The sequence below is a fragment of the Vicugna pacos genome, chromosome 8 (assembly GCF_048564905.1).
Source record: "Vicugna pacos chromosome 8, VicPac4, whole genome shotgun sequence".
NCBI classification, from domain to species: Eukaryota; Metazoa; Chordata; class Mammalia; order Artiodactyla; family Camelidae; genus Vicugna; species Vicugna pacos.
This window is the reverse complement of record NC_132994.1, coordinates 66,418,747-66,442,198: the sequence shown is the minus strand read 5'-3', so window position 1 is coordinate 66,442,198 and position 23,452 is coordinate 66,418,747. Positions and strand designations below refer to the sequence as shown.

The window sequence follows — 23,452 nt, the reverse complement described above, 5'->3', positions numbered from 1 at the left end:
AAAGTACTAGAGGAAAACAGACATCTGTTTATAACACCTCTACATAAATGCCTCTGACGGTAAAGGATTTACTAAGTGAATCATGCTCTCTATGTACTTTAAACGCCCTGCAGCTGTCAAAAAAATGAAGCAGCAGAATATTGAATGATATGGAAACTCTTTTCTATATATTATTAAGTAGAACAAGCAAAAAGTAGTATCGTCCCTTTTTTTGTAAAACTACAAAATGGAAGTGAACATACACAGGGAAAAATATTAATGATGTAATGGGGAAATGTTGGCTCTGGTGTAAGAAGACTGCATTAAATTTTCTTTAACTTATTATCTCTAATTTATAAATTTCTCCAATGACGATATGCTGCCTTTTTTAAGAAAAAGGAAGTTGTTTAACTTTTAAAACAGGAGGAATTGCCCCAAATTTGCCTGATACAATGTTCACATACTACATTATCATACATACTTCAAAAACGTAAAGATTACTTCAGCTTATCTTTATGTTAACTTAAGGATTTATGGTTACACGTGTATTTCTATGGCATCACTAATCTATAATATATTAATAGTGAAGGAATGTGAAAGCTAGAATCTCCAAAAGTTGATTATGAATATAGAGTTTTATTCCGTGCATGTTGATGTGTGTCCAGCCTTCTGTAGAATCTTGAAATTAAGAGGAAATGTATCATGTGGTAACATAGCTGTTTCAATGATTCATGTAGGATATTGAGCAGAGGGTGCCTGTGATGGACGCTCAGTATAAGATAATTACAAAGACAGCACATCTCATTACCAAAGAGAGCTCCCAAGAAGAAGCGAACGAAATGTTTGCAACCATGTCCAGGCTCAGAGAGCAGCTAAGCAAGGTGGGAAGACACTTTAAAGTATGACACTCAGTGTGGGGCCAGCACGGCCGTCAGCTTGCCTGACCCCTCCTCTGTCACCGGGGCAAATCATTTCCGTGTTAACAGATCATGTTTTTATGTCTCATGGGGATTCTTGATCTAGTAACTTTGTCATGAGTTTTAAAAATGAAACTATGGGGGTGATACCAAGCGTTACGTCTGTTAATTTAAAACTATCAATGGCTGTATGTTTGTAGGTAGGCCTCTTCTGGAGGGGTGGGGCAGTTAAAAGTGATAAGACAAAACAGGAGACAGGGAGAGAGTAGGAGAGGAGGAGGAAAAGATCAAATATTTAAATGAGAAAGAATTCCCAAATACCCTTTTACTGAGATGTATTTGACATACCTCCACTCTAAGATTTTTATGCTATTTTTTGCTTGCGTAGCCACAAAGCAGTGACAGTCCTCCCCACTTCATCTCACAGAGTTCACCTTGGACTTTAGATACGTTTAGGACACGTCTGTGCAAGGAACTGCATGAATATCAAGCACTAGCCATAAGCTTTTTCTGTTCTATTGAGGGATTTTTCTTAAGTGCTTTAGAAGTTCCATTGGGATTTTTTTTTTATCCATTGCAGGTTGAATTTTATGAAGATGATACTGTTTGAAAAGCCCACTTAGATTGGGTAATTAATATCTATTAAAAGAAAGGAGTGATTATATAAGTGACTAAAAAAACTTCATAATGGCAAATTGGAAAACAAAAGAAAAGAAAGCAGAAAGTCCTGTTTATTGGAATAGGAAAAGTCGAAAGAGAGTAGCCGATATGAAATCGGCAGTGGAGAATTAAGGAAAAAGAGGAATAAATGAGATAGGGGAAAATAGGAAGAAACACGGTCATGAAAAAAAAAGAACATTTTGTCAAACTGGTATATGTCAGATGTTAATTTTAAATTCTTTCAAACATTCAAGCTGAGGTTATTTACGAAGATTGGGTACAATTCGTAGTCAACATTATCAATTGGAAAACCTGCAAGCAGCTTTTAGAGCCCTGTCTTGGGCTGGCACATTTCAGCTTAGGTCAGGTTTAGCAGTTTAGGGCGACCTCTGGGAAAGCAAATTACTCCTTTAGACACATATTAAGTTATCAGGCTTTCTTCACTGCTGCGTTAGATGTAGCATCTTGATAAGTTTTCTGTTGTGTCCAGGGACGATTTATAAAGCACACTGATTTTCATACGCGTCAGCAGAGTCTCATCATTTTGTTCAGTGATTCTAGCAGAGCCTTGGGACAGTAGAAAGACAGTAGATTTCCTTGGATGATTTTCTCCTTCAGGCAGCGAATTCAAGAGCATGGGAATCGTTATAATGTAAGAAGAAAAAAAAAAGGTCTATTAACAAGTACTTAATTTCCTCTCCTTGGTTTCCAAAAGTATTAATGATAATTTGGGAGCAACTTGAAGTAAAATGAGGGGGACAGGAAGTTCTTAGAGGATTGTATGAGGTCCTGGATCCCAACATAAATTTGACAAGGTTGATACTTTGTGGAGATCTCCATCTCCAAGAGCTCATCGTGAGGATAAAGAAAATGCAGGTGTATAAACTAACATTTCTTAAAAGGCAAGTGACAGATGAGGGCTGGGCCAATTCAGACTAGGGAGACATCTTCTAATGTGGGTGGGAACCTTTGTGAATAAATTTGTATATGACCTGAGCGCTTGGGATGAGGGTGATGTCAATAAGTGGAAAGCAGCCAAGCATGGAGCCCGGAGGAGGAAGGCAGGCACGGGAGCCGTCTGGGAAGAGTGAGTCAACAAGTTTGTAAGTTTGTCTAGAGTGAAGAGTTCAAGTAGTAGTGTTCTTGAAAATAAAGTTACAAGGTACAGGTTGATCTAGATAATTCCTGACTGTCTTAGGTCAGATTTTGAGGCCAAATTGAGGATGGTTGCAGAGTTTATGAATTAGAGTTTGACACCATCTGACTCACTTGCATCATTCATATGAAAAAGTGCTATCCAGATGGATGATGTCGATGATTTTTCATGAGAAAACTCTGTAACATTTATTTGTCTCAGTGGTATAGTAGTACTTTTTTTAAACATAAAAATTTAACAGTGCCCGGGAAATATTTAAGAATGTCTTTGGAGATCTGTAAGCACAAAATGACCCTATCCTGAAGAAAATGCTATGAATAATGCCCTGAGCTGGTGGTACTTAATGGCCTTTCATGGAATTTTTTCTTTGTGTTTTTAAAGGTCAAAGACTGTTACTCTCCACTCCTTTATGAGTCTCAACAGCTGTTGATACCGTTGGAGGAATTAGAAAAACAGATGACAGCCTTTTATGACTCACTTGGGAAAATCAATGAAATTTTAACAGTTCTTGAGCACGAGGCACAATCCAGCGCTCTTTTTAAAGAGAAACATCAGGTAAGGAAAATTGCCCTTCAGGATCCGTAGTTAATTCAAAGCATGTGTAATAAGACTGAGGTGCCTGTAGTGATAGAAATTCAGTGACAGGACAAGAAACATTTTTCTGGAGTAGTCCTGGCAACTCAAAACAAAAATGCATGTCTTGTCAAAGATGAAAACCCTATCTACCACAGATAAAGTAAAACTCTTGTATCCATAGGTACCGATATGTAAGTATTCATATAGATAAAAGTTTTTCAGATAGGTTTTAAACTGTACATATTTACATATATACAGAAATAAATAATTGCATTTCATTTTTATCAAGTGTCTATCATCTGTGTCGTATGAGATCTTGCCTCTAGGACTAGGCCTGTTTACATGACCAGAATATTCTAGAAATGTGTTTGGGGCGATGAAGATTTTTCTCCTTCCCATTTTTAGTAAGCAAATGTGCGTGTAGAGCAGCCTCCTCCTGAATGTTGCAGTTAATTGGCTTATTTGGTTGGTTTATTATAAATGAACCTATGCATCAGAGGAGGGTGAAAGTAACGGGCAAAAGGTTTGCCACTTGTGTTCGTGGAAATAGATTCGCAGGAGGAAGGGAGCTTCATTTAGCAGAAAGAGCAGAGAGTATCTAACGCGAGTCAGACAGGTGTTCAGACCTGACAGGGCAGATTGCAAAGCCTTGGTTAGCTTTCTTCTCTCGCCTTAAAATGGAGGTGGAAGCACCTTCGTCCAGAACTTGTTGTGGAGATTTCATTGGATTTTCTATAATGTGATGAACTCATAGCACTGCATAATATTTACTCCATAACTGATAGCAACCAGTATTTTTTTATTATTATTATTATTACTAACTATTATTATTATTAATGGTAAGGTCATAATGATTATACCACCAAACCCTATTCTGAGGGGTTCCCATTGTATTGGAGGAACATTATTTTTCATTTTGAAGTCATAGTGCCATTTCTTGGGTTCCCAAATTGCTATGAGTTGCCATCAAAGCATCCTTCCACGATCAAAATTGTATTTAATATTTTAATGATAATAAGTGTTAATAATATTTACTCAGATTTTCTGACATACGTTACTCTTTTACCTTCTAAACCTTCAAAAGGAGAAAGGATATCCTTATTCTGTTTTGCCCAACCGAAACAGAAACCCTGCTCTAACATTTGCATCTAAGTTACCCAAACTGGTCTCCAAATAACCAGTTGGAAATGTTTTTTTTTTTTTTTCAAAGCAGTTGAGGATGTTGAAGTGCAAATGGTATGGCTTCCAGTCAAAAAATGACTGCTTGTCCTGGGCTGAGCTGGGTAGTTTCCACACTGTCTACTGAAACATTGCAGTGATGCCAGCCTACAGTCACAGGTGGGAGGGCCTCTGAGTCACCCTTGCTTCTCGCCTGCAAATGTGTGACCATTGCCAAGTCCTCCCAGACCTACTGGTCTGCTCCTTTTTGTGTTAGGATCTGGGGTCTGCCATTTTCTTCATGAGGTTGATAGCTTGTGAGCCTTAAGAATTCAAAAGCTGTATATTTTAGGATATACAAATAGTATATAAGCTGCTGCATTTCACTCTTGCTGTAAAGTCTAATGTACATTGATATTACATTTATTTAGTCAGGTTATAACCTGACATGTAGATGGATTTCATTATTGTTCTTTCAATAAATTATAGACCTGTTGGTTAGAGGATTGCAGGCACTAGGCAAAGAATAATTTCGATGCTCTGTCACTCTCTTGTTAGTAAGATGAGCATGATATGTAAAAAAAAAAAGCTTAAAAACTCAACATGACATTTAAATGCCTTATATAAAGAGCACTGACTTCAGTGGTTGCTTAAAACTGTGCTCTTCTGAAAAGCAGTGCTTCTCTCTGTGCTTAGGACTTTACTCATTGCTTATGAAAAGCCTAAAAGCTGAATAATGATGTTCTTCATGTTTTGTAACAGTTACTCTCTCTCTTGCCCTTTTAAACAGTGTTGTGTGGCTTTCCTTTCCTTGCAGGAACTATTAGCTTGTCAAGAAAGCTGTAAGAAAGCTATGACCCAAATTGAGAAAGGCAGTCATAGTGTTCAAAAGTTTGTGACCTTGAGCAACGTGTTAAAGCATTTTGATCAGACGAAGCTCCAGAGACAGGTTGCAGATGTGCACGTTGCTTTTCAGGTGAGTTCTCCACCCACTTTAGAGACGTGAGCGAGACAGAGTTCCGAGGACCAGGACGCATAGTCACCACATTCCATGCCTTCACTCTTGCTAAACGACTCCTTGTCTACTGGTGTTTGGAAACCAATCATTTTTACTTCTTCTTTCTCTAATACTAATTTATATTAAAAGGGTTATTCCTATCATAGTGATATGTATTTCCAAGTGTTTTTTGAAGGAAACAATGCTCTTTAACAAAATGACATTTTCAGTAATGAGAGAGCAGCATCCCATTGTGATTATTTTTTTTTAAAATCAAGAATATGGTAAAGAAAACTGGCGATTGGAAGAAACACGTGGAAACGAACAGCCGCTTGATGAAGAAATTTGAGGAGTCTCGAGCAGAGCTGGAGAAGGTGCTGAGGATCGCACAGGAGGGCCTGGAGGAAAAGGGGAACCCAGAAGACCTCCTGAAGAGACACACGGTGAGTGCATCGCGGGTGGACACTTGACCTGATGACATGGGCAGGCCACCTCGGATGAAAAATAAACAGAGCATTCTGATCTAACACAGAGAAGGAGAGGGAGAGAGAGACAGAGGGAGAGGGAAGAAGGAGGAGGAGGAGGCGAGTGCGGAGAAGTGAGTTAGGAAGGCAGAAACTTTTTAGGTGTGAGACCCAGAGGAATGGCATCAAAAAGAACTCCAAGAGCAGCTGATGAGCTGCCTTACAACTGGCCATTCTTAGAGTAGTGGAGAATCACAGGATAGGTAATTCAGGCTCTCCAAGTTACTAATTCACTGTTTAGCTGAAAAACTTTCATAACCAACATACTCTTTTTAAGAGAGAATTTTAGCTAGATGGCTAAGTCTTTGTGCTCGTGTCATAAATCTGCCCTGTCATTTGAAGTTTAGTAGCTAGTCTACAACTTGCCCCAGCGTTGTGAAGCTGTCTTTCTGTCAGTCCTACTTATTTAAATCATCTCAGTATCAGGAATATTAGTAATCTATTAAATGGTGTGCGGAGATGATGGACCCTCTGAGAATATATGTTTTGAGTTATTTTTCCTGAAATTTCGGTGGATGTTTGTATAAACCACACTGTCAAATGATGAATGCAATGTATTTGTGATACAGCTGATTGAATTTAGAGTCAATGTCTTTGATCATGCAACATCTCGTTCAAGTTTATACATCTTTGCAGCATGGCACTTTCTCTTTTGAATCACTGTTGTTTCAAAATATCTCTGCATACATAATCTGAGACTGTGTGAGGCTCAGTCGTGTGTGTATGTGCACGTGTTCTGTTCATCTGCTCAGGCTGCCATAAAAAAATACACAGACTGGGTGGCTTAAGCAAAAGGGATTTATTTTCTCACAGTTCTGGAAGCTGGAAGTCTGAGATCAGGGCACCCGCCTGGCTGGGTTCTGGTGAGGACTCTTCCTGGTGTGCAGACTGTCACCTTCTCACTGTGTCCTCACAAGGCAGAGGCAGATGGAGAGTAAGGGCTTTGCTGTCTCTCCTGATAAAGGCACTAATTCCTCCATGAGGGATCCACCCTCTTGACCTCATCTAAACCTAGTCACCTCCCAAAGGCCCCACCTCCAAATACCCTCACACTACAGGTTAGGGCTTCAACACGTGAATTTGGTTGGGGTGGGACAATGTAGTGTTCATAGTGGTTCCTGGGTTTGCGCTTGGTGGGAATGTGGAAATGGCCCATAATGAACCAGCGAGGCTGGAACACACTGCAATTAGGGAATGAAGAACTGTGAGGCACAGGCCTGGCCTCTAGTCTTCTGATTTTTTTACTGAACAGGATCTAGAACTCTCATCACTATGGAACCAAGGTTTTAGACTCTTCATTGGCTTTCTAGAATATTCTACCAAATTTGAAAACTGCAGAGTATTTTTTCCTAAAAAATAAAAAGTCCCCATTAAATTTCAGAGACAGTGGCTTCTGACTCATAACTAGAGATAATTTTAGTTCATTCCTGAAAGAAAAAAATAATTGGTCGTTGCCCAGAAGGTTTGAGGAGGGCAGCAGCTGGCTGAGAGGCTGGCTCAGAGGCGACTCCTTCACCGTCCGGTGTCTGATGCTGCCTGGGACTCTGCCCAGAACTCTTAACCCCTGTCCCCGTCTCCTCGCCAGGAGTTTTTCAGTCAGCTGGATCAGAGGGTGCTCAACGCGTTCCTGAAGGCTTGTGACGAACTCACGGACATCCTCCCCGAGCAGGAGCAGCAGGGCCTGCAGGAAGCTGTGAGGAAACTCCACAAACAGTGGAAGGTGGGTCAGGACTTGATGGGAGCGTCCTGTGTCACGATGGTGGGACAGAGCGCGAGGGCGTGGAGGTCCAGTTCATAGAAGTTCATGGTCAGTCACTGCCGTTGCTTTTCCCGTTGAAGAAACTGAACTTGAATAAAACTGGATAAAATATGATAGAAATTTTGCTTTTCCTATTTTTTAAGTTGCACCAGTTTTACATATTACTTAAGAGTGCTCTTTTCCTTTTCCTGATTATTTTTGAGAGGCAGGAACGTCAAGGCTTTGAACTAATTCAGCAACATTTCATAAACTCTTCTCATCTTAGTGATGTTAGGTATACTACTGAAATTATGATATTTTTCATAATTTCAGTAGTATACCTAACATCATAATATATATAACATATATATGTATAAATACATGCATTTATGTATCATGTAGATATATACATATATATTTGCTGTTTTAAGGATTTTACTGTGTGGGTTAGATTGTTATTTAAAAAATACAAATAAAAACATTTATTGGTTAAGGATTCAATGATGAGCACAGCATAATCTTTCTTTCCCAAAGAGCTTTGAGTCCAATAAGGGAGATAATTAGTTCCAAAATAATAAAAGTATAAACTATAATAAGTCCAAATGTAATAATAAGTGTAAGTAATGTATTTATGAAAGCTTTGAAGGAGAGAAATGGGCCCACTTGAAGAGCAGAAAAGAGTGAAGCAGGTCATTAGTTTTGAGTTAGGACCTTAAAGGAGCAGCAGAGATCTGAGGGCAGTGGCTGGGGGTAGGGGGGTGGGGGCAGTGTGTCCAGGGATCCTCTGGGCTCAGGCGGACTTTGGTGACCTGCACAGGGCCTGTCAGGTGGAAGCCGACTTCAGAATCTGCATCTCAGGGGAAGCAGCCACACTGTACCAGAGGCCCTTTGGCGGCTGTGGTCCTCGAGGCAGGCTGGAGGGAGCCCACTCTAGCAGTGGACTGACAAGCGCTGTCACCAGAGAATACTGAGTGGTGAATTGCACGTGTACTAATGAAGGAGTCCCGGGGTCCAGAAGCTAGGCAGCTAGAACACTCTCCATCAGGTTGTGTTACCTTCTGGATTTTTTTTTTCAGTCTTAGTAGCACAGACTAAAAACATCAGCCCTTTGAATAAGAAAAACACGGTCCAAGAAATACCTTTTTTACTTGCTAAATTTGAAAATTAAAAAAAAAAATTCTTAAGGAAATCCAAGTTTTTAAAGACGGTCTTTAAGGCTTAACATATCATAAATGCACTATGGAAAAGAGACTGTAATTGAGGGCTGTGTTTTATTTTATATACACACTTACATTAAGCTCTCTAGGATATAGGATGTTCTGGTCTTTCCAAAGCCCCAACTCACATTTCATTTATCATAGTGTTTTACTTTAAAGGGAATCTTTTAAATGCTGTAGGAGACAAGTTGCTTAAAGTAATAAACTAGGACTAAAGGAAACGATGAAGCTTATACTTGTGTCAGAAAAGAATGTAAAATTCTTGCATGCTGGCCTGCTTGTTTTCTCAATATATGCTCCAAGGAAAGGAGGACATGGCAGGTGGTCAGAGCCGTGGGCTGCTTAATCCTGGCTTTTTCACTAATGAGGCTTCCTTGAGTTGCCCCCCTTGTGTAATGAGTATAATGTCTGTCCCTCCTACTTCACAGGGTTTTTGACAAAATTAAAAGGGGCGCGTGCTAGGGAGAGGGTATGTGGAATCAGTGCATGATTTAAATTTAGATTCAAATCCAGCTTTTCTACTTAACTCCAAGCCTCACTGGTCTAATCTTTAAAATAGGAGTGTTAACTCTGTGTGGGGCCATTGCAAAAATTAAATAGAATAATCACTGTGGAAACACCCAACTCACGGCAGGCTGAAAAGATCCGCTGTGGTCCCAGTACTTAGAAACGTACAAAGCACAGCGGCCAGATGCAGACAGTTAGGGAATAAATCACATCGGCCCCGCAGGGACCGTTTTACGGTTTTTGCCGCCTCTGTTGGAAATGTACATAATCAGGAATGGTACCCGATATTTCTGAATCTTCCTATGCAATGTAGGATCTTCAAGGAGAAGCTCCGTATCACTTGCTTCATCTGAAGATTGAGGTGGAGAAAAACAGGTTTTTAGAATCTGTGGAAGAATGCAGAGCTGAGTTGGACCGAGAGACCAAGCTGGTGCCCCAGGAAGGCAGTGAGAAGATCATCAAAGAGCACAGGGTACGTCCCACACGCCCCGGGTGCCGTCAGGAGGAGTCACAAGGTTACTTCAGGATAGAACTGATACTTTCATTTGGGTCTGAAAACACTCAATAACGTCATTACATAACACTGCTAGACCAGACAGGAATCTGCTAGGAAAACAGGAAAGCCTTGTGTGGATTCTCACAGGGAATGTATAAACGTTTATTGCTCATTAGGTCTTCTTCAGTGACAAAGGTCCTCATCATGTCTGTGAGAAAAGGCTACAGCTCATTGAAGAACTGTGTCTGAAACTCCCCGTCCGGGACCCAGTCCGGAACACGCCTGAGACCTGTCACGTGACCCTCAAGGAGCTCAGAGCAGCCATTGACGGCACCTACGCCAAGCTGGTGGAGAACCCGGACAAGTGGAAGGACTACACTGGCAGGTAGTCTTGGGGTTGCTCCCAGAGCAGGATGTAGCCTCTCCTAATTCTGTTAACTCAGACAGCACTGCAAAGCAGGCAGTGATGTATGTTTCATCTTACACAATAAAGAAAATCAGATTGTGGGATCTTGTGCATGCTCTAGTACAAAACTGCTTCGTTTAATAAAAAAGAATGAGTTTCAGTCAGAAACGGGATGAAACACTTTATTTCCAAGTGATCCAGGTGTTATTTCTTTGAAGCAGAATTAGGCAATTCTCTTTCTCCCTGATTTCCTCATGTCCCCCCAGAGGGACCTCTTTGGCTTTCTGGCCCAATCTGGTGGAGACACGTGAAGCCAGAGTAACACAAAGTGCAATACCTTTAATTTTAATGAAAAAGTAGATCATCTACTTTTAATGAAAAAATTCAATTACAATTTCAAGAAAAAAAGATGTATCTATATGCTGACTTTACATACGTAACAAGGGAACCAGACTTTGCAGGCCTAATGTTTCAAAAGTATCCTTTTCCTCCATAGAAACCTAGAACCTTCCTTCTCCCAGGTGCCCGGGCTCTGGGACATCTTCTCTGGCAGCTGAGGTCCCCCTGCTCTGCTTTCTCTTTCCTTCATGTGACTGAGCACAGGGGCAGCCACCCTGCCCTGAGCTCCATGTTAAAGGAACCTTTTCCAGGAAATGTGTTCATCAGTTTGCTGATCAGTTGAACTAACTTTGCTAACCAATTTTCTAATCAGTTGACTGTTGAATTTCCATAAATAAATACAAAATAAAAAATCTGTTCTAACCATTGGGATATTTTCTCCCTTTGATAAGAAAATACTTGTGCTATTTCAGAATTTCTGAGTTTTCCTGTTGGATCTCTACAAAGGAGACCCAACTGAAGGGGATTAAGAACGAGGCCATCGATACTGCCAACCATGGAGAGGTTAAACGTGCTGTAGAGGTAAGTTCTCGGCCATTTTTTGTTACTGGAAAATACCCATTAATAAAAAAAAAAAGTTAACATTCTAACTGATGTCTTGTTTTCTTTCTATAAAAAAACTAACTTCCTGAAATTTGTCTTAAAATAAGTCTCCTCCTGTTACGGGGAGAACAGTAGGGGTTTTTTCCTGTTGAATCATCGTTAGCTTTGAGATTTAGTCATGCTCAGTGGTGCCTCTTAGGCATCTTTAGCTAATGGGGAATCCTGAGAGGAAAATTACATGCATGGGCGTACAACACAGCAGACATTGAAGAATTGTCAGAGGAAACAAGAACACTATACGTTTTTAAATATCTTCAGCCACTCAAAACCAGGTTACAGAAAATGAGGGAGTTGGGCACGGTTTCTGAGCATCATTTCTATGTCACTTTCAGCCTGGATTGAATGAACCTCTGTGAGCATGGGTAGAGCCTGATAAACTCAGCCAGGGCGACAGAACCTCAGGCCTGAACCCAGTTTGCATTCTGTGGTTATCACACAGCAGCCCTCTCCCCCTTAGCTTGGCTCTTGGTTTTGTAGACACAGGTTGTTGTGAACATTCTTTATCTTTCAACATATTGAACCCTTGTAAGTCACAGAGCTGCTGTTAATGAGAATGTATTTCCTTTCTATTCCTATTGTCTGATTTCTACTTTTCCCTGTTGAATGTGTAATCCCCTTGCTAGAGGTACTCAATGATACCATGCTACGGCTCTGGAAGCATATCTGTATTTGCTATTGATTGCTGTTTTAATACCAAAAAAGGAAAACAAAAATCACATCTTTTTTTTTTTTAAATCACATCTTAGAATGAAGAAATCTCTTGCTTCTAAAACCAACCATTTCTCTCCAAATACGTTTGCCCTGTAAAACCCTCTTGTAACAGCACACGTGATTGGAGGCCATGGTCCTTGTGCAGCTCAGAGTGGATGTAGAAGGGACAAGCTGCTCCAATCACCCCTTTCCTGGTCCCTAGCCCTGCCAGGACTGAGGCCCAGAGTTCTGGCATTGTCTTGGCCAATCAGCCCCCCCTTCCTGGATTAGAGCTGTGTTCCTGTTTGTGCATCTTACCGTTGGGGTATTGACTTCCAAAAGCTAACCAAAATGAGGCATAAAATATGAGTTAATGAAATTAAAATAAATCTTTAGGGCATGCACAATAATATTCAACAAGAACGCGCTTCCATAAAAGAAGTCAACTAACTAAAAAGGACTCTTCCATCCTTTTTTCAAAAAATACCATGTTCCTTGCAGCTCACAGAAAATAAGGTAACAAAGTTTATTCTACGTTATAATTCCCAATCTTGGTGTCACATACTCCTCTGCAGTACTTTTAGGAGAACATTTGTTGTGACCAAGGAAATATCCATAAATATCTAGTCATCTAATTATGAAGGTAATTTTTTTTTTGGTATAGAGAGGATTGATTTTACCCTTTGGGTATTGGCATTGGGGAAATATTTCTTCCTAGCCCTTGTAGACTTTTGTTGAAGAAGTGAAATAAGCAAACACTCCTCTGGTGAATGAATGCCTGGCTCTCCTACCTCTGTCTTACAAACCTTCTTAGGTTGAGTCCTTTCTTGCTGCAAAGTTATGATTCCCAGTTGTATTTTATTCATCAAAGGTGCTCTTTCATTCCAGGAGATCAGAGATGGTGTTACCAAAAAGGGTGAGACTCTCAGCTGGCTGAAATCCAGGCTTAAAATTTTGACTGAAGTTTCTTCTGAGAATGAAGCCCAAAAGCAAGGAGATGAGCTGGCAAAATTATCTAGTTCCTTCAAAGCTCTCGGGACTTCGCTGTCAGAGGTAAACCATTTACTCACACTCTTAATAAACAGTTCTAGGTGAGGAATCTGGAAGGTTCCTTCTCTTTGGGTTGTAGGGTAACAGTAATATTATAAAGGAAGTGTAGTTGGAACAGAATAGTCCACCTGAAGATTAGTGGAGAAGATGAGCAGGATGTTTGATTTATGGTCCTTACCATCACTGGATATGTTAGTTCATGGTAATGATCTCCAATTAAAGTACAAAGCTTACAGATCCACACTTTTTACTCTTACTAGAAGCATTATTTCATGGTCAATTTAAGGCCTGAGAGTCAAATAAACCCAACATTAGAATTTAACTCTGATACGTCACTTCCTATGTAACCATGAACTTGTCATTTGACATCTCTGGGACTTGATATCTGTACTTATAAAACAGGGCTAAAAATGCTTACCCCAAAAGATGGCATCAAGGATTGAATGCAATAATGTACGTGAAGCACTTACTACAGTGCCTAGAACAGTAGATGCTCAGTAACTGATAGCTGGTAATCATAAAATACTCATGATGAGCCAGCAGGCCAGTAACATCACTTTTAGGTAAGCCCTACTCATTTTAAACTTCTTGATCTACATTTAAATGTTTATAGTCCTTTGTAGACTTAAACTCTACAAACCCATCTACTTCAATTCAGGCAGGGCCCCACCCCTTCCAACTTTGGCAAGAATATTTGTGCTGACCAGTGTGTCCTATGAATCTGATGAGTTTGTACATGGGAAGATAAGGCAAGAATGTAAAGTACAACGGATAGTTACTGGTATTTCTTGAAATCATTTATAAGCATACATGGGAAAATCATCACTTGGATGACTTACGGTTCCCTGATTCTGAAGATCTGGAATTCTCTATAGATGTCCCTAATCTAAACAGTTTGATTGATTTTTCATGAAAATCTAGGTTGAAAAGATGGTAAGCAATTTTGGAGATTGTGTCCAGTACAAAGAAATAGTTAAAAGTTCCCTCGAAGAGTTAATTACTGGCTCTAAAGAAATCCAGGAACAAGCCGAGAAGATCTTGGACACTGAAAATCTGTTTGAAGCACAGCAGCTACTCCTTCATCACCAGGTAGGATGCCAGTTTACTCCAGTGCATTTATGCGAAGTTGATTAGTTACTGACAGAACCAGAGAAATGAAGAGTAGTAAGTCCATCCACTGACTGGAGGCGGATGATGGGGAGCTCGGGAGGGAACCCAGCTGAATAGTTGAAAGAATTTGACACTTCTGTTCTATTAAATATTAAGTATTTCATAGTATCCTGCAAGATACACGATCAGCCAGAGTGATTTGATGATACCAAAATGCTCGAGGAATATTGTGGAAGGAAAGTTGATTTAGCTATGAAAACCTTCATAAAACTTGCTAAATTGTTCCTTTAATGACCGAGAAGGAAAGCATAGAGAGAAACAAGTTGCTTCATATTTGAGACCGCTGTTCTTGCATTATGTTACAATCTTGCTCTTCAGTTTATAATTTTGATATATCTTGGCTTGGGAATTTATAAATTACATGAAGTACCAGGCCTTTCTGAAGAGTAGATCCTACAAAGGACTAGAACTGGAAGCAAAGATGTTCTGGTACACGTATTGTTGTTGACAATTTTAATCAACTTTACTTGCCAAACTCAATATAAGTGGAAGCATGATTCAAATTAAATATTCTAATGACAAAGTTTTAGCTAACTTAATGTACAGGAAATGTTAGTTAATTTTATATGTAGTACATAAAAATGGAAATTGCATTACAAGTAGATGTAAAAGAGTAGGCTTTAGGCTTTATTACTCAATAATTATCAAAAGGGTGTGAGTTCAAAAAAATTAACGGTTAGTGTTATGCTGTTATCAATCATTGTAAAAGTGTTGTTTGGGTTTCCATTTACTTTAAGTCAGAGAATTATGAGATGATAGATATCTACATTAATATTTAAGGACTCCAAATTTTTTGGACCAGATGTTTGGTTATGAGCGTGTTTACTTTGTGAAAAGCCATAAGCTATATATTGAGATTTGTGCACCATCCTTTTTGTACTTATACTTAAATAAAAAAGTTTATTTTAAAACACAACTTTCCCCAAATATCTCAGCATATTAATCATTCTGAATATACTCTGGGATTAAATCTCTTGATATTAGCATTTTTACAGCATAAATGCCTTAAAAACTTGGAGTTGGGACTTTGTGTTTTTAGGCAGAAAATAGTTCTTCACGGAGAATTATGTCAAATGAATAGTTTTCCAAATTCCATCTGGAGTATTGCACAAAAAAATTAAATACTGTCTAAATTTGCACACAATTAAAGCACTAAGGCTGGATTGATTACGTTGTTTACCATTAAAAACATAAAACGTTTATAAATAATGCCCATCTTTGATTACTATAGAGCCTTCATTACCATCTTAACTATTCATCTTAAGTTTAAAATGTGGTTTGGGCTCTGGCTGCCAAAGAGTGTGTCCTTCTGTACCTCCATTAAAGTGTGGGTGCTTATGTCCCTGCTTAACTGCTTAGAGAGTTAACCTTTCTATCCATCTATTGAACAAATGCTTCTAGCAAAAGACAAAGAGAATCTCCGCAAAGAAGAGGGACGTGCAGCAGCAGATTGCGCAGGCTCGGCAGGGAGAAGGTGGGCTGCCGGGCAGGGTCCAAGAGGAGCTGCGGAAGCTGGAGAGCACCCTGGACAGCGTGGAGCACAGCCGGGAGAAGCAGGAACGCCGCATCCAGGTGGGAGACCGGAAGTCACGGGCTGTGTTAACTTCCGGGTCTCTGCTTACATCTCATAGTAGCGGAAGGAAACGTAATTTATTATTCCCGCATTTGATGTACCAGTATTCTGTTCAGCATTTACATGAGTTCTCTCTTTTAATGGTAGCATCAGCCTAATGAGATGAATGCTATAATTAGCACTTTTGCCAACTGTGGATGCTTAAAAACAAGGAGTTTGAGGATTTTACCTGAAATCACAGAGCAGTGGTCAGTAATAAAGCCAGGATTTTAATCCACACTTGTTTGAATCCAGAAATTTACATTGGATAATTTCACTTTTCTGGACAGTCCAGTAGTCACACTTTTATGCTTTATTGTGCCCTTGACACATTACCTTAGAAAAATTTTTGAATTTTTTTTTTCCACCTGCTTACTGCACACTCCCCTTCCTTCTCTCTCTCCCTTCTCTTTTCTATCTTTCCCTTCAACGTTTCTTTTTTTGAGAGACATTGGGAAAGTTTCTTGTCCCTTATCTACAGTTGAGTAATATCCTTAGATTCATAGGACTTTGCAGAAGATAGAAAACTCAGAGAGAGTCCTAGGCCACACATCCTCTTTTTGGAGATGAATTGAGACTCAAGAGGGAAATTCTTGTCGGAAGACATTAGGGTCATCCTTATTCAGCGTAACTGTTTAAAATGAACCAGAGTTGACTAGAAGTTAACAGCCTAATGAATGGAAATGTGACAGTATTTTATGATGAATTCTGATAATTTGTAACATGATATGTTGTTTATTTTTTCGTATTTAGGTCACATTAAGAAAATGGGAGAGATTTGAAACAAACAAAGAGACAGTGGTCAGATACCTTTTTCAAACAGGTTCCAGCCATGAGCGCTTCTTGAGTTTTAGCAGTTTGGAAAGCTTATCTTCAGAACTGGAACAAACAAAGGTATATTAGCAAGACCATGTAGTCCCTTAGTACTCATTATTCTGAAGCAAAACTGTGTTTCTATTTCATTATTACATGAATTATTATAATTATTCATTTAATCAATTCTTTTTATTTATGATCCACTCTTCAACACGTTGGTCAAGTTACTCTGGGAAATGAAAGTGTAAATACAATTTAAACATCAAGATCTGAGGGAACATTTTTATTGAACTGGGAAATGGTTAATTGCCTAATAGATGGGTTAATTTCTAAAACATCTCTCTGAATGCAGTGATATTTTTAACTGCATCTTGAAGGGCAGATACAGCATAGGAAAGCAGAATTTGGGGTAGAAAACCAGCATTCCTGCAATGGAAAATGGCATAAAGTATAAAAGAGAATTGGGGACTCTGTGTTGTAAAGCAGAAAAAGGGAAGTGAAGTTGTAAAGGAAAGTTGGGCCACATCTTAAAGACTCTTGAAGGCCCTAACGCATTACTCTCTAGGCAACATGGAGCCCTTAAAGGATTGTGAGAGAGTCACATGATCAGAGCTGTACTTTAGGGAGATGAGTTTTTAAGCAGGTGTAGAAAATTGAAAGGGTGAAAGTCTGGAGTCATGAGACTTCATTATAAAATTATTGCATGTGTATATGAACAGGAACATGAAGGTGAGTAATGGGGGTGGCAATCAATGCATGAGGATAGATGCAGAAGAGACAGAGAGTGAAGGAAAGATGATACCCAAGATTCTGAGTTCATCTGACAGAGACAATGGGAGTGAGATGGGAACTTGAAGGAATAGCTGTTGTGGGGGAAGGTGACCAACTCAGTTTTGAACATACTAAGTGTGAAGCTCCAGTGGGACATCCCGTATTTGCTATTCAGTAGGTGTGCTTGGTAAGCTAAACCCTGTAAGCTCAAATACCTGGACACTCAGAGCAGACCAATACATTCATGTAAGCATTTAGAGAAGTGGTACCAGTCCCGTTGGCTCTTATTGATGTGTTGGGGTTAATAGAAAGGCTGATTTAGTATAGAATTTTGTTAGTCAATGTATGAAGAAGACAACTCTTACATCCATCCTTTCATATTCTTTAGCAAGTAAACCCCGTGCTTCTATTGTCTCACCGGTAAAAGCCTTCTGTGTCTCCTGTACTGCTAATTTGTCATTATTTATCCTATTATTAGCTCACTGACGAGTTTGAAGTTTTATAAGATCACAGAATCTTTCAATTCTATATGATTTTATCAGCCATTTAAATAGAAATTTGTTTGTTTTTAACTTTTAATTTCAATTATTTTACATATTAAACTATATCAGGTGTTTTTTTATAAACACAAACATATTTATTTAGTTAATTATCATATGGGTGTCCTATGTGGGTTCCATCCAGGGTTTCTGACACCCTGTGGCTCTAATCCCTTTGAATTGGTTTGCCAACTATAGATGAAACAAATGTAATCTTTTTAATCTTATTATTAAAATTCTCTTTAGCCAATAATCTTACATATACTGATATTAATTTAATCATGTGAGGTAGCATTTACTGAACATATACTGTTTGCTAGACTAATCACTTGATGTTTATCATCTTTAACCACCAAAACAATCCTAAGAAATAGGTACCCTTATTATTCGTGTTGTATATATGAGGAAATATAAGGTACAGAGTTGTTACTGAATTTATCCAAGATCTCAGGTTTACTAACTGGTGAGTTTGGGATTCAAACCCAAAAGGTCTGAGTCTAAAGTCCACAACCTCAACCACCGTATTATATTTTCATCAGAGAAAACTGAGCTCCTTTACTAATTGTTTATATATGTGGCTGCACAGGAGTGCATAATCTAGCGTAATTAATTGTCCTTTACTCCTTTGCATACTCGACATTGTTAACACAGCCTTCATGCCCGTGGCCACCCTTGAGTGGCTGTGCTAAGGAACTGGAGTGTTTTCTGTCCGCCAGTGGGTGGAAGGCTGTTGATAGCAGTGTCATGTTTAATATTCACAACAAGGCTTTACTGATGAGGAAATGAAAATCTGCAGAGTTGCGTAGCTTAGGGTCATGGGGCCAGTGAAGGGCAGAGCCTGGTTTCAACTCTAGATCTATCTGATGCCAGACTCTGTTCTTTCCCGCTGCCTCTGGCTTCCACTCATGTGTCTTCCTCTTAGGACTAGAGATAAAGTCTTACAATGTAATTCTATTTTTGTTTAATTTGGTTTTATCAACATCATCCTGTTCTTTGGATTCCTCTGCGTTGTATTTGCTCCATATGTAGCTCCCACAAAAGGCTCTTAGATGAAATGTATTTAAGGATTTTCAAATATAACTCTACTTTCTCCATGTTTTCTCCTGGATTCGGGGAAACACCAGGAGATGGGGTGGGGGGAGAAACACTATTTTAAACTTCCGATTTTATTCATGGGATTCTGAGATAGTATGCTGGGAAAAAAACCCCCACTACTTTATACTTCTGATTTTATTCGTAGAATTCTGAGAGATAATGCTGTGATTCAGATTCTTCACAGTTGAATCTGCAGACTGTTCGTTCACATAATGCAATAGTAGATGCTTATAACTTATAATTTAATGTTGTGACATTCAATTCTGTATCTTAGGATATTAAAAATCTCTCTACCCTAAGGAAGCTGTACTTACTCATTTTTATTCTCTCAAATTGCAGGGTATTTCTCTGAAGTAATGTTGATATTTCTCTGAAGGCATTAAATCTTTCAAACATGAGGATGCAATAGTGTTACATAGTAAATCTTTCTTATGTGGCATTATGTAATGATTTTGAGAGCCACTTTACGGGAAGAAGTGGCTATCAGAATTCTGACTTTTAAAAATTATTTACATTACCTATTTAGGAGAGAGGCATTGATCAAAACTTAAACCTCCTCTGATATTACAGGAGAAGAAATGAGACATAAAGTTATTTTTTTTTCACTCAGGATTATCTGGGTTTGCCTTTTCTAATTCAGTATTCAATATATTTACCTAACAAAATTGAGATCACTAAAATTTACCAGTGCCTGAAATATATTAAATTAATTTTTGAATTAAGGTAGTTCACCATTATTAAAAATCAGTGTGTGAACTTTATGACCCATTTTATTCTCAATTTTATGTGAGGACGATAAAAAAAAAAAACAGTAATAGGAACCCGCCACAGTGCCCCGCATTTAAAAATGAAATTGCTAATGAAATGCTAAGAGTAGCCTTATGAGAAAAGTATTACTATCTACATTTCATATGAAAGAGACTAAAAAATAAATTGTCAAAGTAAAATAAATAGTAATTACCGAATCTAGAATCCTAGTCCAGGTTTGACTATTTCAAAACATCTTTCCCTTGTATAGTATATGGGTGTGTGTGTGTATATATATATAAAATAAGATTTAACAGCATTATGTTAAGTTTATAGCTCTTCTCATAGAACTAGTTAACAAAATGATTCTTTAAAGATCAGTGATGCTCTATATTGACTAAGATATCCTTCAACTAAATAAATAAGTTTTTATATTTCTTGGTCTAGGAATCTGTTGTCTTTATGACTGAAAAAAAAAAAACAGCCCAGTCATTATTGACCATTGCCCAACTGGCCTATAATAAAACTAACATATGTGTGGACAAGTTAATTATTACAATACAGCTTAGAATTCTAAACAATAAACCCAAACCAGGAGACAGTGGAGAAGACATTTTTGTGAAAATTGTTGGGTAACTCCAAAAGTAGTTCTCCAGCCATGAAGGTCTGGTTGTGGTTTCAATCATATAAAGTGAAAATAATTTAACAGAGCATCTATTCTGGCCATAGTGAAAGTAAGTCTGTTTTACTGCTAAGAATATCATATGACAGTATTCATACTTGTTTAAATCTGTTCATCTGTCCATCTATTCTGGGGGAGAGTCTGCTGTATATGCAGTTTATTTGCAAGCAGAGTTTCAGAGAAGATGCTGTCCTAACAATTGTAATGTCTTTTTCCAGGAGTTTTCTAAACGAACAGAAGGTATTGCAGTCCAGGCTGAGAATCTTGTGAAGGAAGCTTCCGAGATCCCACTGGGGCCCAGGAATAAGCAGCTGCTTCAGCAGCAGGCCAAGTCAATCAAAGAGCAAGTCAAAAAATTAGAAGACGCACTTGAAGAAGAGTATGTGCTTGACAAGTCCTAAACTTTCTTCTCTGAGATAAAGTTTCATACTCTCTTTCCTGTATATTGTATTCAAAACATTCTTTTCCAATCTCAAAGTGTCTGTGTATTTCAGCATGTTTTGAGGAAGCAACTTACAATTCAAAAGAAAGTATCACCAACGTAGAATCCAACGTCTCTAACAGCGCAGAAAAACACAAGGGATGTGGTTTTTGCATCGTAAACTGGTTCTGTTCATCAGAAAGCCATATTTATAAAATTCAAGTGGCCTTCATACATTGGAAAGGGGATCTCAAAAAAGAACCAGTATTTCATATAATTCTTTTACTATATTATTCTTCTGTCACCGATTAGAGGGAAGGGTAGATATTTTGGTTGTGTAGATTCTATGCCTAAACACATATGACAAGTGTTTCCAACTCCAGGATTCATAGTGCCTCAGTACTCAACTTCTCCCTGATTGATAAACTGTTTCCAAAAATTAACTTCAAAAATCTATTTTATTTTTAAACATTTAATATTTGTTTATCTAAAAAGAAAGGATCGTTTGGCCTATAGTACCCTGTTACATACAAAATATACACACGCACAGATTTTGAGGGGATAACCTATGGCCAATATGGTTGAACATTTCCATTTTAAATGTGATTTAGTGGCAAATCACCAACACATATTGTTCTTAAGGTATAGGACATAATTTCTAAGATAGGTTTTAAAATGTAAAACTTGTTTTTAATACTATTAGCACCTGATACTTAATATTGTACATTTGTCTAAACTTTACATTTTGTTAAATAGTTTATTTAAAGCAAATGATGACTTAAAACTTTAAACATCCATCAAGGTAGAAATAGGAAGACTTAGAGTTTATTATAAAAGAGGCTACTTCTAGTAGGATTTTCCATTTGAATCTTTATTTCATTAAAAAATTGCAATATCGTATACCTTGCATTACTGGTGCTGATGACAGCAAAGGTACATCCAGGGTATACATTTGAGATTGCAATATTATATAATTTGACAATCAGTGAGCCATTGTACTTTTCTTGATGTCTTCAAGTGCCTTTTGGTAAACAGGGTAATTGCTTCTTTTTTTTTTTTTAACCCAAGGACTTAACAGTTCAATGATATACTCTTATTTTCCTAGTCTTTTTCTAAACTGAAAGCCATAATCACATGGTTATATATGCATAGCTGATACAAACTGGGAATCTAGAGTTGAAATTTTATTCACTAGATTTATTAAAAATAAAGCCCAAGTTGTCTAAAAGCAATTAGGGTGCTCATGTACAAGAATTTATATAGTCACTTGGAATCAAGATCATACAGACATCTAAGAGTAGCTGAAATCATTATAGACAATAGATTGCAGGCTTTGTTGTAATGATAGAAACAGTTCCTGCATGGCATGGGATTGAGATTACAAGCTCTCTCTTGATTCATAAGGATGTATTTTATAAAGCTCTTTGAGTATAAAACATCACTGCAGTATCTCTCCTCTAAAAGCAAAAGGATCATGTTGACAAAAGTCAAGGACTGCTGAAAAGCTGTGATCACTGGGAGCTAGATGGACAGTTTGCTAAAATAAGTCCTGGCAACTGCTGGTCACGTGCAGAATTTAACTAGATTTAACATGGATTCAAAGCCTTTGGACCCAGCAATATTTTGTTCAAAGCACAGTTCCACCCATAACATAGCATAGCACCACCATGTTAAATGCTCGTTCTGGGAGGAGGTAGGAAGGCTTGAGAACTGACAGACTAACTCAGATCAAAAGTGCATTTTCTCCCCCTGTTCTAATGGTTTCAATTTCGACATGGTCACAGATATCTTCACTATCTTTTCACCTGATGATTTAAAGGAAAATGTATTATTGTTTTCTGTTAAAATACTGCATTTTATTTGCTTAATTTGGTTAATTTTAGTATTAAAACCATGGAAATGGTGAAAAACAAGTGGGATCATTTTGGCAATAATCTTGAGACCCTGTCTGTCTGGATAACTGAGAAAGAAAAAGAACTCAATGCCTTGGAAACTTCGTCATCTGCCATGGACACACAAATCCACCAAATCAAGGTGACCTGCTCACAAGTTACATTTCTAATCCATGTCTAGCTTTTAAGAGCACCTTTCTTATGTTTCATCAAATGCTATCTGGCCCCATGACGAATCTTTCACTGCTATGTGACACTGTTAAAATTAAACTCACACAAGATGTTGAGCTAAAAGGTCCTGATTGATGCTGGGCAACACTTTATAGATGAAATTATGTATTAATATTGACTGACTGACACATTCAAAGTCATTACTGTGTGCAATATCATTAAAATGTTTTTATGGTTACATTATTCTTTTCCTGGATTTTGAATTAACCCCATTAGAGTGTCCTCTTGATTCATTTATAGCGCATGAAATGTATTCGTCATCTACAACTGTACTTTATAAGAATTGTTCTAAATGTCTAGCTCAAGTATCGGTGGCATTTACCCTCAGCAACCACAAGGAGGGGTTTGAGAAGTTGCTTTCTTGAGGTGAAGCAATCAGATCCCATTGCTCTAATGCTGACAT

At 38.3% G+C, this 23,452-nt stretch overlaps 1 protein-coding gene across 1 annotated transcript in view; it reads left to right on the top strand.

Annotated features, from left to right (window-relative positions):
- Window positions 1-23,452, top strand: part of SYNE1 (spectrin repeat containing nuclear envelope protein 1) — a 427,466-nt gene that overhangs the window by 140,550 nt on the left and 263,464 nt on the right. The window contains exons 20-33 of the mRNA XM_072966061.1: window positions 717-860; window positions 3,094-3,267; window positions 5,264-5,422; window positions 5,722-5,886; window positions 7,553-7,687; window positions 9,743-9,901; window positions 10,102-10,310; window positions 11,144-11,252; window positions 12,912-13,076; window positions 13,995-14,162; window positions 15,645-15,815; window positions 16,609-16,749; window positions 20,724-20,884; window positions 22,810-22,960. Of these exons, the coding sequence (XP_072822162.1) occupies window positions 717-860; window positions 3,094-3,267; window positions 5,264-5,422; window positions 5,722-5,886; window positions 7,553-7,687; window positions 9,743-9,901; window positions 10,102-10,310; window positions 11,144-11,252; window positions 12,912-13,076; window positions 13,995-14,162; window positions 15,645-15,815; window positions 16,609-16,749; window positions 20,724-20,884; window positions 22,810-22,960 (2,211 nt within the window). The remainder of the gene's footprint in view (window positions 1-716; window positions 861-3,093; window positions 3,268-5,263; window positions 5,423-5,721; window positions 5,887-7,552; window positions 7,688-9,742; window positions 9,902-10,101; window positions 10,311-11,143; window positions 11,253-12,911; window positions 13,077-13,994; window positions 14,163-15,644; window positions 15,816-16,608; window positions 16,750-20,723; window positions 20,885-22,809; window positions 22,961-23,452) is intronic.